Source organism: Myxocyprinus asiaticus, chromosome 12 (assembly GCF_019703515.2).
Source record: "Myxocyprinus asiaticus isolate MX2 ecotype Aquarium Trade chromosome 12, UBuf_Myxa_2, whole genome shotgun sequence".
Taxonomy (NCBI): domain Eukaryota; kingdom Metazoa; phylum Chordata; class Actinopteri; order Cypriniformes; family Catostomidae; genus Myxocyprinus; species Myxocyprinus asiaticus.
In genome coordinates, this window is record NC_059355.1 from 19,410,411 (window position 1) to 19,428,615 (window position 18,205).

The 18,205-nt window shown below is 38.1% G+C and overlaps 1 protein-coding gene across 5 annotated transcripts in view; it reads left to right on the plus strand.

The window, feature by feature from the left end:
• Window positions 1–18,205, plus strand: part of rptor (regulatory associated protein of MTOR, complex 1) — a 389,387-nt gene that overhangs the window by 351,146 nt on the left and 20,036 nt on the right. For all 5 annotated transcript variants that reach the window (XM_051712022.1, XM_051712021.1, XM_051712025.1 and 2 more), the window contains 3 exons: window positions 9,655–9,769; window positions 11,415–11,539; window positions 11,773–11,874. In XM_051712022.1, the coding sequence (XP_051567982.1) occupies window positions 9,655–9,769; window positions 11,415–11,539; window positions 11,773–11,874 (342 nt within the window). The remainder of the gene's footprint in view (window positions 1–9,654; window positions 9,770–11,414; window positions 11,540–11,772; window positions 11,875–18,205) is intronic.

Below are 18,205 nucleotides of genomic sequence, written 5' to 3' on the forward strand. Positions count from 1 at the left end.
TATGTTATATATGACAGTCAACTAATGATTGAATGACTGAGGCAATTAATTAATTGTTAGATAGCATGCATTAATACATCATGTAGTCATATAAAAGTGATGCAGGTGTGTTCAGTTATTCTTATTCACTGGTACATTAAAAAGCACTTACGTTCTCACACGTCGGACGCCTCGCAGGATCAAGATGGCAGAGGTCCAGTTGATAGTGACAGCGAGCTTCGTGACGTAGGTCAGGATATCTCGAACATTCATGCAGCACTAATGAAAATCTCGACCGACAAGTGAAGCGGGACGGTTTCAAAGAGTGTAAAAAATTACTGCACCAACAGAAGGTAAGCTTCACACTGCTTTATCCTGCTAAGCGGAGAATTGACACCAAGGATGGATGCAAGACTTTTACATGCCCACGACAAGCTATGGCCTTCATTAAATCAGTGGTGTGAGTGGGTAATTTTGCCTGCACTCAATCAACAATACAGACTACGCATTGTGCATTTTACTGATGCAGCCTGAGAGTTTGTTGTTCTGTTGTCTGCCCACTGGCTCCTGCCCGACTCTTTTTTTCTCTCCCTTTGTTGACTTGCTGTTGAGCTCACTCGTTCACTTTGTGGGTTCGATGTTATTGTTAACTGAAGCCTATTTTATTTTTTTATTTTTTATTTTACTGAACACATTTATGTACAGTTTAATGGCACAGTTTATGTTAAGGGGAAAAGAAAAAAAGGAAACAAAAAATATATATATATGTGTGTGTGTGTGTGTGTGTGTGTGTGTGTGTGTGTGTGTGTGTGTTAAAATCACTGGACTTGAGCGATCTGGTAGCAATAGTGTCGTAGAAAATCTCGTGAGCGTGCATGGACCTTTGGATTTGGACACCAGTTGGGACTGTTATGCACAAGGTTGAAGTGCATTTTTTTCTGTTCTGTGGGTTATTAAGGATTTTATGGTTACAAAAATGTTGGATAGTGGTCTATATAGTTTAGCCTTGGATACACAATTTTTCTTTTTTTTTTGCATGTCAATATATTACTTTATTATAGGTAAAATGTCTCTCTCCACGTGGAATGTTAATGGGCTGGGGCACCCTGTAAAAAGAAGGAAGGTGGTATGTTAAGAGTAAAATATTTGATATAGTGTTCCTTCAAGATACTTACCTTTCTCCACAGGAAGCTGAAAAACTTGGCAGGGCATGTGGTGGGCATGTGTTTTGTAGTGCTGGTTCGAGTAAGAGCAGGGGAGTCATCACATTGATAAGTAAGCATTTACAATTTAAATGTCTCAAATAGATCAAAGATAATTTAGGAAGAGTCATTATTGTTTTGGCTGAAATGCAGGGGCAAAATCTTATTTTGGCTATTATTTATGCGTCCAACACTGATGATCAGAACTTTTTTACAGATCGTGACGGAAAGTTACAAGCAGCTAGGATCCTTCATGATATGGTTTTAGGTGGAGACTTCAATCTTTTAATTGACCAGTCCTTGATCATAGTGATGCAAAGGTGTGTAGACCCTTTAGAGCAATGTTGACACAGAGGATGTGTAAAAATCTTGGTCTTACAGACATTTGGAGACTTCTGAATCCATCTGGGAGAGACTACACCTTTATTTCATCAGTTCATAAGGTTTACTCTAGAATCGATTTATTTTTTATTTTTTATATCTAAGTCACGTATTCCATCTGCCACTGACTGGTCAATTGGGAATATTTTAGTTTCAGATCATGCTTTGGTGTGTTTAGAGATTTTGCTGCATATAGAGAAAAGAAAATCATATAGACGGCGCTTTAATAACCCTTCTATAGGACCCAGCATTTCAACAAATGTTAAAGACAGAAGTCAATGTTTATATAGAAAGGAATTGGTCCTCAGTGTCCTCTGTGGCCATGGCATAGGAGGCGCTTAAGGCAGTTCTTAGGGGGCAGATCATACAATATGCCTCATTCAATTAAAAGATCAAATCACAGAAATTCATAGAATAGGAAAAGAGTATTAAAAGTGCTGAAACAGAGCTGAAGCACCGAATGTCATCCAGTGGCCTTAGAGAGTTGGCTCAGCTAAAGTATAGGAACAATACTATTTTGTCACAGAAGGTAGAGTTTTAGATATTCAGGGCAAGTCAGACATACTTTGGTTTGGGGGACAAAGCAGGGAAACCTCTTTCCAGATACATAAAACTGTGAGAGTTTTTTTTTTTCACCATTCCTTCAGTGAAGTCTTCTGGAGGCAATATATTTACATCTGCCACAGATATTAATAAAACCTTTAAAGAATTCTATTTTGATCTTTATAGCTCCATGTCTATGTCTACCGATAAGGATATTAGCAAGTTTGTAGAGCCATTAGAACTCTCTAAATTGACGAGTGATCAAAAAGACTTTCTTGACTCTGATATTAATTTGGAGGAGCTTGTTGTGGTAATTAAAGCCTTGTCAACAGGTAAGGCACCGGGGCCAGATGGTTTTGCTACAGAATTTTGTAGATCTTATGTCACAGAACTGGCTCCACTTATATTAGAAGTTTACACAGAGTCATTAAAGAAAGGTGAACTACCGCCAACCATGACGCAAGCCCTGATCAGTTTTATTCTTAAAAAAGATAAAGACCTGAATTAATGTAAAAGTTATCATAAATTTCCCTGATCCAGTTAGATGTAAAAATATTGTCAAAAATTCTGGCTAATCGATTAAGAGTAATTACATCTATTATACATATAGATCAAGTGGGATTTATTCGTGGTCATAGTTCTTCTGATAATAATAGACGTTTTATAAATATTATGTGGTCAGTAGCGAATGAGCAGACCCCGATCGCTACCATCTCACTTGATGGAGAGAAGGCATTTGATAAGGTGGAATGGGACTATCTTTTTAAGACTTTGGAAATTTACGGGTTTGGGAACACTTTTATTGGGTGGATTTACTTTATAAACAACCGTTAGTGGCAGTGCAAACTAATAGATTCATTTCAGATTTTTTTTTTCTCTTGTTAGGGGTACCCAGCAAGGCTGTCCACTCTCCCCTTTTTTGTTCTGTCTTGCCCTGGAACCATTAGAGGCTGCAAAAAATAAAAAAAAGATGATTTTCCTGGCATTGTAGCAGGAGGTGTGGTGCATAAACTTCTACTTTATGCAGATGATATATTATTATTTGTCTCCGACCCTAGTAGATCTATGCCTAGCCTCCATAAAATGTTCAGGATACAGGGTGAATTGGTCTAAATCGGAAGCTTTTGCTCTGACAGCATATTGCCCTGCCATGGCTTTCCAATCTGGTGCCTTTCAATGGCCCAAGCAAGGCATTAGGTATTTAGGCATTTTATTTCCAGCAAATTTGAGAGTTTTAGTTAATTTTGACCTATTAATGAAAAGGTTCTCAAGTGATGTGGATAGATGGGCTTCACTACATTTGCCTATGGCAGGGAAGGTCAGTGTTATAAAAATGAATTGTATCCCCAAATTCTACAGTCTCTCCCTCAAGAAATTCCTCTTTCTTATTTTAAACAATTTGATAGAATATCAAAGTCTTTTATTTGGAATGGTAAATGACCTTGGTTGTATTTCAGTAAGTTACATAGATCAACTGACAAAGGAGGTTTAGGCCTCCCTCCAAAAAATTTGTATTGTTATGCTTTTAGTCTCAGATACCTGGCCCATTGATCTCTTCCACCTGAGAGAGCCCCTCCCTGGTTCCTCCCTTGAACAAGCAGTCCTTGCTCCAATCTCACCATTGCAAAGTCTTTCTATCAAACTGCTTAGAGAAGTAAAAATACATCCCATTATTTCACACTTACATTTAGTATGGACGAAGGTTTCCCATATGTTCAGTTTTGATACTTACCTAAATGTTTCCTCATATGGCTGAACCCCAAATTTTTAAAACCCCAACCTTTATGAAAAAAGATTTTGCATAGTTTCTACTGGACTCCCTCTAGATTGTTTAGGCTTGGTTTAAAAGACACTCCTACCTGCTGGCAATCTCAGTTGGAGGATGAGACATAGCCCATGCTCTGTGGTTCTGGGCAAAGATTCAAGAATTCTGGGTAAGAGTCCAGAATTTTATCTGTGAAGTTTTAGATACTCAAATTTCATTCTGCCCCAGACTATGTATATTGGGTGATGGGGCGATTATTAAAGTAGGTGACAAATATACAAAAAGCTTGGTCCAAACTATTGCAATGATTGGCAGACAGATCACTCTTAGAGGATGGAAGTCAATTGCGCTCCCTCATTTCAAGAATAGTTCACTAAATTGGGCAGGGTGGTGGCATTTGAAAAGATGTCATATAAGCAGCTTGGCAGATTGGACGCATATGGTAAGAAATGGGACAGGTATTTGTTCTTTCTGGAAGGCTCTCAGTGAGGACCATGTGGAGAGAGACAAAATTGTGGTAGTAATTGTGGATTCTGTTCTTTGTGGAATTCTTTCTTTTCTCTTTGTTGATTTTTATATTTTTGATTTTCTCAAATATGTTTTTGTTTGTTTGTTTATGTGTGCACATTGTGTAATTTAGGCTTTGACCACAGGGATGTTTGTTGAAGGACAGGTTGGGGAGGGGAAAATAATGGGGGTTAAAGTTGATTCTTTATATACTGTATATATTTAGTTTATTCTGGGTTTTATTTTTTATGCAATAATCGATAAAAAGTGTTACTAACAAAGTCTTGTCTGGGTTTCTTTTGTTAGAGGTCCTTTCTCCATCACTTGTTCATTAACAAGGAATTGCTGTTTGTTTGTTTGTTTGTTTACTTCAGTGTGATAATGACCCTGGACACACTGCAAAGGCATTCCGCCCTATTCCAACCAGTGTTTAGAACTCATACAGAGTTGAATAAATTTCAGAATCTTGTGTGAAAATTGGTAAATGCATTAATCGCGATTAAGAAAAATTTGCATGTTAAACATTTTAAATTGATTTGCATGCGTAACATCACTATTTCTTCTAATAACACTTATGAAGTGTTTGGGCACTGAAGACACAAGTTTGTAAAGCTTAGCAAGCGGAATTTTCCCCCATTCATCCATTATGCAGGTCTTCAGTTGCACAGTTGTACTGGGCCTTTGTTGCCGAATTTTGTGCTTCATAATGCGCCACACATTCTCAATTGGAGACTAGTGATGGGAAGTTCGATTCAATCCCGTGAAACGGTTAAAAAAAATAAATAAAAATAAATAAATAAAAACATTCCCCGCTTCTTTTACGTCAAGTTATGACATCACTAGTATATAATTCTAACATCCCAGTGTCATGGTATTCACACTGAAACATTCAAATAAAGCCACATGTGAACACACATTGTTGATCATTACCTTTTATGCAATTAAGTTTTAATAATAAAGGTGTTTATTGTCATCAGTGTTTCATTCTGTGATCCTGCATGTCGAATAGCCTACAACTGACAAATATTGAATACATCTTGGATGTGTTCTATGTGTCTAAAGGATATAAAGAGAATAAACTAGTCGTAATCAATTCACCAAAAACCATGATTCAGCTTATAACAACTTAAAATATAACCTGCATGCACAATATACAATAGTAATTCATTTACATCTCTCGACTGAAACGTTTTTGCATGTTTTAATAAAAATGTTATTTAATAAAACTAGTCATAAGCTTATTTCCAGTACTATTGTTCATCATCAAAGAAACTTAAATTTCGCCCCAGGCTCGTTCAAGTCTTTGACACACATGCTAATTACTTATCAGTTCTTTCAATGTTTTTTTTCTTTTCTTTTTTTTTTCAGACATCCGATTCAGCATGTAGGTTTGATTCTTTCATTTCAAACAGGTTCTTTGGTTCAATTACTGGTCAAGTAACTTGTAAGTGCCGTAAAGCCACGTTTTCACTGTCTCCGACATTCGCATACGACTGTCATATTTCTCCCTCTAGTGGCAGTCATTATGAATTGTCATTTTGCTCGCAATAGATTTTGTTCCTTGAAGGAGAAGCTACCAGATGTTTACCTCAGAATGACATTACTCTGTGTGATTTTGTTGAGCAGATGAATGAATTCAATAAAATTTTGGATTAATATTCACTCAATATGTATTATTAACAGTATTATTTATCATTATTACTGTTTTTATAGTTAATATTATGATAACAGCAACAACAACCCTAATTCAGCAAATATGAATCAGAAATTCATAGATTTTAATTTAAATATGTAGGTTTTGCATGTGCAGAAATAAATGACAAATGTACACATTTAATCACACATTTACTGTAATTCCAAAATCTTTTTGTGATATTTGCAACGTAAACAATCATTTCTGACTTCTACATTATTAATTGTCCAAAATACAGAAGTAGCAGGCATTTAGAAAAAAGTTTAGGACAAAATCTATTGATATTTATTTCTCACTTTGCGCTGATAGTTTTGCATAAATACATCACTTCCGGTCGGGCGGTCGCATACGGTCTAGTCGCACGAGTTGAAATATTTTAACGCAGCCGAGGCTCTAATCGGATCCAAAAATGTCACATCCGGAGACGGTCAGAACCTCACGCAGCCCCCGTGTGACTCTCCACTGGAAATGAATGACTTCCAGTCTGTCGTTTGTCGGATTCAGAGAAAAGGCGTCTTAAGAGCCACCTAGCCTGTTTGAGTCCAACTTGTTTCAAACTCGCTCTCAGGCTACTAGTCATCTGCTTTTAACTTCGTTTGAGTATTTTGTTGCTGATGCATAAGTTAAAGGTGCACTCAGTAATTTTTTTCCCCATTAAAAAAGTTTTACTCCTAAAGAAATTAATTGTAATTTTGAAGCATATGTATAAAATCATGACCACTTGTATGAAATGACTCTAGTCATATCATTAACCTTATAAAAGCTGTCTTATTCTACCTGGGGCAAGGGCGCCCTCATGGGGGCTGCCATTTTAGAATCACATTACCAGCAGAATACTACTCGCCTAATCTCAATAACCATCTTGTCTTTGGACACTTTCACTCTTGAATTAAATGAATCATGGCTGATTGTTAATAGTGAATTTCTACAATGGCATCTGTAACTGAAAACTATTGATTTTGAATGAGGTTGCATCCACACCACTAGGTGTTACTGTAAGTCCTAGATGATATGAGCAAAAAGTTACTGAGTGCACCTTTAATGAAAATTCAGATTTCTTGAAAATGTCCATCACAATTAGCTACACGATTCATTAAGTCCAATAAAAAAAAAAAATACAAACACAACTAGAGAACTAATTATTAATAATTAATAATTTGTATAAGTAAGTGTAGAGCCGAGGAGGGCGGGGCTGGGCTGGAATGAGACACACCCGATCCCCAATCAGCCTGATGGGGCGCGCAAGGGATAAAGGCGGCCGGGGACGACAGTTCGAGAGAGAGAGAATTGCAGACAGCTGTGTTGTGTGGTTTTAGTTGTGTGTTTTGGTTGTTTTCTTTGGTTAATAAATTAAGTTGTCAAGCCGGTTCTCGCCGCCTCCTTTCCTCTAAACCCCCTTACACTGGTGCCGAAACCCGGGAAGGAGGAGCGATTCCTGTCGCAGGATCCTCGACACTGCCGTCCACCCAGGGGAGCGTCGCTGCCGTCCGACGGGGGACGGAGTAGCCTGACCACCCGGACGCGGGGAATGGCCGCCGTCCGCGAGGCGAGTGGGGACGGGACTCCCCGACCGCCTGGAGCGAGGGAGCCGCTGCTGGGGGCAGAGGAGTGCCCTGCCATCCCCCGGGAACGCGGAGGGGTCGAGAGAAGACCGCCGTCCACGGGGGGAGGAGGGAAGCGACTCCCCGACCACCTGGAGTGGTAGGGCCGCTGCTAGGGGCGGAGGAGAGTCCCCACGGGACGCTGGGAACGCGGAGGGGCGTTCTGTCCGCTGGGGGTCGGAGGTCTGACTCCGGTCCGCCCGGGGAGGAGCGGCTGCAGTCCGCCTGAGAGGGTGGAGTAGTGATCGAGGACCACGCGACGGCGCATCAGAGAACCGGCTTGACAACTTAAATAACAATTTATTAACCAAAAAAAACACAACCAAAACACACAACTAAAACCACACAGTACAGCTGTCTGCAATTCTCTCTCTCTCGAACTGTCGTCCCCGGCCGCCTTTATCCCTCGCGCGCCCCATCAGGCTGATTGGGGACCGGGTGTGTCTCATTCCAGCCCGGCCCCGCCCTCCTCGGCTCTACAGTAACATAATTGAGTAAAACTGCCTACTTAAGTCTCTGGACCTTCATTTGTAAATATTTTTTCTTTTTTTATTAAATATAACGCAAACAAACATCTGTAGGTTTGTAAATGTTTTATTTGGCTACTGCCAATGTCTCAACACTTAGCAAGTCCATGGTAATCCTCAGTAAACTTCGACAGTAAGTGGGACCGGCTCATTCAGTTCTTTTTGAGTCGGACCGTTCGACGTGTTGCGTAGCCAGTAAATATTTCAGCTGTGTATTGCATCATCAACCCGGAACTCAAGTACGATTCAGTTCAATTTTGTGAACCGGCTCAATGGGTTACTTGCCGTGAATCATCCTAAAAGATTCATTTGAATGAATGATCATACATCACTACTGGAGACTGGTCAGGACTGCAGGCAGGCCAATCTAGCAATCTTCTTATGCAGCCATGCACTTGTAATCAGGGCAGTACGTGATTTAGCGTTGTCCTGCTGAAAAAAACACTTCTGAATGTGCGTGATCTCCCTTAGATTTCATTGTGTTCAAAACCGTCATTCTTCTTTAATGGATATCATGATATGGGCTCGGGCAGAGGCAGAGCATCCATCGGGAGAACCTGAATGTTTCCCGCTGGGCCAGCTGCGAAACGGTGCCACGGTATGCCAGAGTGGGCCGCAATATGATGAAGGTGCCCATGATATGCCGAAGGGGCCCACAATATGCAGAATGGGACAGCGAAACACATGAGTGTATATTTTCAGAAAACAATTAAGTTCATAAGGTCAAACATCGAATAATGTGTTGTTATAGTGCTTTCAATATATCACAGGGTGAATAAAATTTACAAATCACATTTTTTAATTATAATTTTTCGGAATTGGGGTTGTACATTAAGCCTTTAGCAGAGATGCACTCACTCTACACAAAAGGGCTGTAGGGGATATAAATGCTATGTATAATCAGTCTTCACTGAACTTTAGGTGTGGAACTGGGTGATCCAGTTGCAGTATATGATGTAGTTTTTGTGTGTTTGTGGGAAAAAGAGAGAGCCCCAAGCTTTTAAGGCAGTAGTGCGCTTGGCTCCCCGTCTGAAGTCAGCTCAGTCTCAAACGGAATAGCTAACATGCGCACGTCATTGCCAGCACACACACACACAAGTGCGCAGAACTAATTGCATCATAGTGGAGGATCCTGCTCACAATCGTATATCTTCCTTCTTTCATCTCTCTCTCTCTCTTCATCCTCCCCTCTGAAGCGGAGAGCAGGGCTGCCCTCATTCAGTCTAGCTGGATGAGTTGAATCACACCGCAATTCCCTCTGAGTTCCCATAGTCTCCTTCATGCGTAGTTTTCCTGTCATCTGTATAAGTTTGGCACTGAAGTTCAATATTGTCATTCTTATTCATAAACTTCAGAAGACTCTTTTTATTTCATTACGTTGAACATTTTACTTATTTAACCAAGTTCTAGCCAATGAACTGATCGACACTGTCGTATGTTCCTCTTACGGTTTTAGGAGTGACCCGGTTAGATGATCAGATATTCATCAACAGGAACCCTGGAGTGCCATCAGTGGTGAAATTTCACCCGTTTAATCCCTGCATTGCTGTAGCTGACAAAGACTCGATCTGGTGAGTGAAGAACATATAACATACACAGATCATGCACAACCATTTTCATCTGTTCATCTGAATCATTACTTGTAAAGCACTGACAGAAACATACTTGAGCAAACAAGACTGTAATCACTGCTGGGCGTTACTATTAAAATAATACACATCAATAAAAATGCAGACTGGAATGGCACTATAATGACCAAAATCCTAATTGTCAATTATTTCCTTAGATATTGTAATTGCGATTAATTTCAAATACTTATTTTGTGTATGGGCATATCTATGTCGAATTCCTTCTGTAGACCAAATTTCTTTACACTGCCTAAACAGATATCTTCACACTGGCCCCCATAGCAGCATGAAAACAGAATTGTTATTCAAATTTTGGAAACATTATACCAAAAAAGTGAGCAACAGACATCTATGTGATTGGTTACATTGCTAAGCCCCTGCAAAAAAACATTTTGGGAGTACAAAAAAAAAAGCAACGAAAGTATACCTAAACAAAATGCTATTCACGATTAGTTGATTGTGGCAGGTGTAATTGTAATCAGGATTATTTGTTCAATTAACTGTGCAGCCCAAATGCAGACAGAGTTTGGAAAGCTTGGTTCATTTCAAACTGTTATTTTCAATAAACAGTTCGAACCACTGATTTAATGATTTGTTTGTGTCATCAATCAATGTAGGTGAATATTGGTGTTTACTGTTATTATGGTTCTTTAATTTAGTTTTATTTTATTACTACTGTATTTTATTTATTTAGGACATTTTTAATCTACTTGGCTGTTTGGTTGAAATGATTCCTCTGATTAAAAAAAAAAAAAAACCCTTTCAAACCATTTCAGAACAAATACATATATAGAATATTATCAAAAAGCTGAAAATATTAATAGGAAGATGTGTTTATTGCCTATTTGACCCAGTCCTTCTGCACGTATCGGTTTTTAACATTCTGAATACTGGTAATCTGTACTGAGATTTGATAGGTTTTTGTGTTGCTGCATTTTCCATGTCTCAAATGTCAGTGACACAGAAATTCACCCTAAACTCACTCACCTGCTTTGATCAGATTTATCTGTACTAGAGAGAGACTGAGCTCAGCTGACCACAGAAAGGCCTTGTGGGCTCTATTACAACTGCTCTCTATGCAGTGTTGGTTGTAATTGGATTACAAAGTAATTAGCTGTGTAATCGAATTACTTTTAGGCACAAAAAATATTGTAAAGCATTACATTTAAAATTCTTGTAATCAGATTACAATTTCTGACTTTCAATGAAATTAATTTTAAGTATATTGGGTTACAAATCATATGTGTAATACAATTCAAATGTGAATTCAGATGTTCTTATGTACAGTATGTCTGTTTGCGTTTCTGTGACAGCTGAAGGGTGTGCGAGGAATGAATGAACAGGGAGAAAATAGATATTATTTTGAATTTGTTGCGCGGAAAAGCAAAAAATATTTTGCGACAATTGTTTTAGAAAGTAACTTAAAATTAAAGTAATTAGTAATTGTATTAATTTTCAATGAAGTAATCAGTAAAGTAATCAGGTTATAATTTTAGAGAAGTAGTTAGTCATTTGTAGTGGATTACTTTTTTTTTTTTTAGTAACTCACCCAACACTGGCTATTTGTATTTTTATGTGTGTTGAGCAGTTTTTGGGACTGGGAGAAAGGAGAAAGGTTGGATTATTTCTACAACGGCAACCCACGGTACACACGCATCACGGCCATGGAGTACCTGAATGGCCATGATTGCTCACTCCTCCTCACTGCCACTGGTCAGTTCGCCTGTCTATCATGTTAACACAAGCTTTAATCTGTCTTCATGTTTGTCAGTTTCTTAGCTGACTTGCACCATGCCGCTCTTTTTCTGTTTTTTTTTTTTGTTTTGTTTAGTCTACTTTGTTTTATTTTACATGGAGCTGGGCTACCTCATAGGGACTGACTTGTTGAGTATATATGTTGAGTATAAATGTTCAATATTTATTTTTTGTATTATTATTTTTTACAGATGATGGAGCGTTGCGTGTCTGGAAGAACTTTGCAGACCAACGGAATCCAGAGATGGTCACTGCATGGCAGGGGTTGTCTGACATGCTGCCCACAACACGAGGTTTGCTTTCACACTTACACACACTTTCACACTTGCAGTACTGCCCTTCTTCTCTCATCTGAGTCTTTTGTCCCAATCTATTCTCTGCTCGGCCAGTGGTTGGAAAAAGCTGTCGGAATTTCCAATCTCCCTGCTTGGCACGGGACTGTAGAGATGCCCATGGGTGCTCTGGTATGAAAGCAGATGCTAGTTACTGTGTTAGTAGTTACAGTTTTGTGGTATTATTTTTTACATTTTTCAGTTTTGCTGTTTTTTTTATTTATTTATTTATTTTTTTAAGAAATGGGTAGTTATTTCACTATTGTTTGTGTTTGCGCACAGATGTATAATTGTATGTATAAAATGTAGAAAAATGTGTTTACTATCCTAACAGACTGCGTAGCTGTGGCTTTGGTTTAGAATTGTTTATACAATATGTAACTTTGGACATAATATACATTCCTCATCAGGCTAGAAAGAGATGGCTAATTACCTAGCATTTACTATATTTTTTTTCATTCAGAATCGTTTTAAGTTTTTCCATGATTATTTTAGCTGTATCCATTTTTTCTTTATGTGTGTAAACAGACCATTTAATGAAAAATTAGACCACAGCACAAAAAATAAGTTTTTCAGTATTTTTAAATTTAGTCATTTTTCAATTACGTTTGCTGGCCGATATGGCAGTCATCTTGGACTAATACTGTCACTTAGTGGTCAGTCATCATTACTTAATTCTGTGATCAAAAGTATTCAGTAAAAAGGGTGCTAACTGAAATAAAATGAGTAGTAACCGGTCACATGATCTCAACAAGTCAGTCCCCATGAGGTAGCCCAGCTCCATGTAAACTAAAACAGCTTTTATTAGGATATTGATTTCATGTGAGTGTACATGATTTTAAACATATTTTTCAAAAGTAATGTTAATTTATTTAGGGTTAATTTTTTTGAATGGGGAAAAAAATAGTGAATGCACCTTAAAGTTTTCCATTTAAAACTGACAGGAATACACAAAATAGCATTATAGTCCCAGTGACTTCTCATTATTACAGTTGGATTGTAAGATTACTGTATATCAAAGCAAGACATGCGTCATGTTTGTTTACACAGTGAAAATGAACTTGCTTCATCTTTTGTGTAATCTAGATAATTTTTCAAAAACTGGCTCCTCAGTGGGATTTGGAATTAAATTGCACATTGAAATGAGCTGAATGACACGTCAGTGTCAGCGTGAGTGAAACTAGGATTGACATTAGTTGTCAGCAGCAGACCTCATCACAACCCCGTCAGTTAAACCCAGTTTGACTCTCATACATACTGATGATGTTTCTGCCCAGCTGCTGTGTGTGTGTGTGGGGGGGGGGGGGGGGTTTACATAGGTGTGTAGATGTTTTATTGAAAAGGTAAAAATGCAGAACGTTTTTTGTGAGGGTTAGGTTTAGGGGTAGGGTTAGGGGATAAAATCTATAGTTTGTACAGTATAAAAATCATTATGTCTACATGATGTGTGTGTTTGAGCTGTCAGTATCAGTTTTGAGAGCAATGATATTCTTATAGATTTTTTAGGATTGTTCCCTTGCAAATGAAAATTCTGTCATCTTCTCAGACTTATGTTGCTCAAAACAAGTAGTTTTTTTTAATTATTATTTATTTATTTTTTCTGTGAAAAACAAAGGAGATAATTAGTCAAATGTCCAAGCTGCTCTTCTTCAGAGGATGGTGACCCCAGCTGTCAAGCTCCAAAAATGAAAAAAAAAAAAAAAAAAGCACCATAAAAGTATTCCACATGATTTTTTGTTTATATTTCAATTTTTTCTAAAAAAAAAAAAAAAAAAGCAGTACTTTAGCTTTGTGTGAGGAACAGACAAGAAGTAAGAACAGACAGAAGTTATTCACTTAAAATCTGGCCTTCTGCCATGGCTCTTAAATTCCTTCACTCTTCCACATGTTCAATCCTGCCACGTTCGTAATGGGCACAAGAACCATTGAAGTTTGTATGCAGTTTTTTTTTTTCTTCTGTGGCGCACCATGCTTCCAACTGTCGACAAATAAAGAAGTTCTTGCAAGTGTCGTGAACATGCCAGGATCTATGATGGAAAGAAGGCTTTTCAGGTCTTAAAGAAATAGTTCTCCCAAAAATGAAAATGTACTCATCATCATGTCATTCTAAACTTGTATGGCTTATTTTTGTATATAGAAACGCAGGTAACAGGTGAGCCTGTGTGAGTGAGCTTCTCTCAACGGACGTCAGTATTTTTACTCAAAAATTAATTACATTTTGTATTGCATCTCACCAAAACCTACTGCATGCTTTCAGAGGACTTTGAATATGATGCATTAGTTGCATTGACTACTTTTATGAAGTAGTCAATGCAACTAAGCATTAAGTCCTTTTCTAAGCTTTAAAGTGAGTCACAATCAGCTGCCATTCTGTTGAGAAGATAGGCCATGATATTCATTAAAATATCTTTTTTGTGTTTGTGTTCCACATAAGAGAGAAAGTCATATGTGTTTGGATTGACATGAGGGTGGTTAAATAATGACAGAATTTAAATTTGTGGGTGAATTATTCCTTTAATCACTTGTGGTGTGTTTCTCTAAGTTGTTTTATGGCTTCAGACAAAGTGATCTCAGAACTGTCATTAAAAGAGGTTACAACTACAGGGGGAAAGACAAACAGCATGATATGAATCAAGTCATGGCTCCACCTGAACAGAAGTTGGAAGGAAATTCAAGAAATAGTCCCCCATGTCCTTCTGCCCTTACCACGGAATCCTAGACAAATTTAAAATTCATGACATTTGTGCATGGAAGCATGTCTTATGTGAATCCATGCTGGATGACACTTATACCTCAATATTAAAGTTAAAAGGTATGATTCCATGTTTGAGTCAAAGATCAGCAGCTTTATAGAAATTATAAGTGTCATATCTCGGTGTCCCAGATGTTCAGACATCCTTAGCGCTGTTTCTCCTTCCCGCCCTCCCAGCATATATTAACAGCTGCTCAGTCATTCTCTTTCACTTTCCTTTGTTTTCTTTATTTTTAAATGACTTTGACTCCCCTGCAAGTTCTTGCCATCTGTGTTTTTTGCTCTCTGTAATGTGTGTAAATGCATTTGTTATGGTCCTCTGTCATTGGAAAGGTGAAACAAGGCTTCTGTTTTCTGCAGTGTGACTCACTTTAAAAGGATCACTCTTGCCCAGTTAAGCATGTGCATTAATGTAGCCCTTAGTATAACACGTCACATCATAGAACATGTCAATTTTCCAAAAGTATTTCATAAGCATTTAAACTACACATATACCATGGTACTGAGTTGTTACCATGTAGATCCATAGGAATACCATTGTACATGTCCAAAAACCTTGGCCATTACAATGGTGCCATGTCCAAAAGGCCATGAAAATACCATGGTGCTTTTTCATTACTGTGTACTCGTTGACCTCAAATTTTTCCATTAACAAAATAACTTTAAACTTTCCCATTATGAAACATACAGATTCTCAGTGAGAGTAATCCATAGCATAACCCACAGGATAACGCAGGAAATAACTGAGTGAATACATTTTACATGATAGAAACCACTGGCTTTCCTGAAGAGCTCCTGCACATCTGTGCTACTTTAAGATGGATGAGGGAAGTTTGAGCTCTGAGAGCAGATAGCAGCCTTGCTATTCAGCTACCAGTGAGAAAACTCAATTTAATTGGCAGATGTCATGCTGAGAAACCACAGCCTTGTGCTCCCTACTTCCCTTTCTTGTGTGAGTGTGTGTGTGTGTGAGAGAGAGAGAGAGAGTAGATAAAGTTTCATGTGAATTAAGTTCAGGTGAAATGTGAGTGGGGATCGTCTTTGTGTGTTATCACCAATGGGTGTGTATGTGCAGGGCTCAACAATAGGGATGTCTTGATACCGATACTGGTCATGTACTGGTACTCGTACTTGTAAAAATGCTCCGATAAGAAAAACCGATACCATCTGACGTACAGATGTCATTACGTAAACATTCAGCCCACAAATTAAAATCACGTTATGTCCTAGTGAGATTATTTAAACGCAAAAGCTGCGATTTATTTAGCTAAATATATAGTTTGCTTGTATTTAAAATGTGAGCGCTTGTGAATGTGTGGAGACTGTGTTGTGCTGACGCTGGCTGTTCATACCTTTTAAGGCTCCTCCAAGGCTCGTACAGGGAAAACACCGTCATGAGCATCGCACACACTGTTTGTTGCAGATGACAGTAAACAGAGTGCAAATTCACATTGTAGCATGAGGCACATACAGAGTACATACTTATTTAATTAAATAGCAGCCTTTTGCAGTTTATTAATCACTTTGAGTCACATAGCGACTGGCTTTTCCAGAGTGGGAAGCTGCCGTCATAACGTCAGAGCTCCTTGGTCAAAACAACACAGAAACACTTCAAAAGAAAAGCTCTGTCAAAATTAATGGTAAATATATAGGAAAAAGTATGACAGAAATATATCACTACTGTAAAGTTATGTAATATTCATTGTAATACTACTACTACTACTAATAATAATAATAAATCAGTAGTAATTGTATTATACTTAAGCAGTATCTAACATCTGTGATGTTCTGTTATGCAGCACTTAATTTGAAAAAATATAACTCCAATGTTGTATTTTGGAATGCACTTCATTTGATACAAATAATACAATATTATGTTGAAAATTGTTACATTTTCTTTTGATTAAAGTTTTAATGAATAATTTATTTAAACACCATTTTTATGATAAAATAGAAAAAACTGTTGAGTTCAGAAAAAAAAAGTAGCGGACTCATGTAACAATTCATGGAAAGGAGGAAGCTGGGGCCGCCTTGACAAAACATGTAGACATTTATTGGTGCACTTTTCAGTCGCACACAATAACCAGGGTTGGGGAGTTACGGAATACATGTAACGGGATTAAGTATTTAAAATACAAACTATAAGTAACTGTATTCAACTACAGTTACAATTTAAATCATTGGTAATTAGAGTACAGTTATATTCAAAAAGTATTTTGATTACTGAAGAGATTACTTTGCATTTTATTGTCATTTGTTTCATTTAATATTGTCCTTTCAGATGGAAAACATTTATACATATAAATGGTGCGCGATCCAAGGTGCATTTGAACAGTGGTGAAACAATTTCTTATGATGTGTTACATTCATACGAGCAGACAGAGAAGTAAGTTTGGAGCAGAAAAAATAGAAATAAACCTTGTGTAAATTGTCAGCTTTACGCTAAGCTAAAATGCTGTTTATAGCCATTTTACATGCACGTTACCTGGCATGATCATATTTTTATCAAGAAAATCATAATTTCTTTTTTTCTAGTAAGACCTTTGATATTAGGGCAAAAATCGTATTCTTGATGATAATTTTTGTATTATTTAACTGTAAAAATATCTAAAAATCCTTAAAACAATTAGATTTATCTTGTTTTAGAAACAACACTGCATATGATATTTAGGGTTTTCAAAGAATGTATTTTTAACATGTGTATTTTGTCTTATTGTACAGGCAGAGTTTTTATAGTCAAAACAAGTGAAAAAATCTACCGGTGCTGAAGAAGTAATCCAAAGTATTTAGAACACGTTACTGACCTTGAGTAATCTAACAGAATACGTTACAAATTACATTTTACAGCATGTATTCTGTAATCTGTAGTGGAATACATTTTAAAAGTAACCCTCCCAACCCTGACAATAACTCACTGCTTCACACTACGTTATGCTTTTCAGCTTCTCTACACATAAACTCTGTTGGCTTTTCAGCTCAACACTACACTCAGTCTGTTTCGTGCATCTCTCCCTTCTACCGCTGTCTCCTCGCCTTAAATACTCCCGCCACCCCTTACTGGAACGAGTACATGCCTGGGAGTGGGAACAGGATGAGGGAGAGGAGAGGGGGAGGGGGAGAATAGAGAGAGAGAGACGGGCTTGCCGGCCCAGGACATGCCGTCACCTGGTCCTCAGCTCGCTGTACTGCTTCCGTCCGCGACACCAGGCGATGGCACTGGACCTCTCAGCCGTCCCTTTCGGTTGCCAGTTGTCGCAGAGCTCCACGCCACCAGATCGAGCACCCATCGGCGTCACCCTCCTCAGTCAGTGGCAAGGACTCCTTGACGGCACATCCTTCCTCCTTCCCGGGTTTCGGCACCAGTGTAACAATTCATGGAAGGAGGAAGCTGGGGCCGGCTTGACAAAACACAAAGACATTTATTGTTGCACTTTTCAGTTGCACACTATAACACACTGCTTCACACTATGTTATGCTTTTCAGCTTCACTACACAAACTCTGTTGGCTTTTAAGCTCAACACTACACTCAGTCAGCTTCG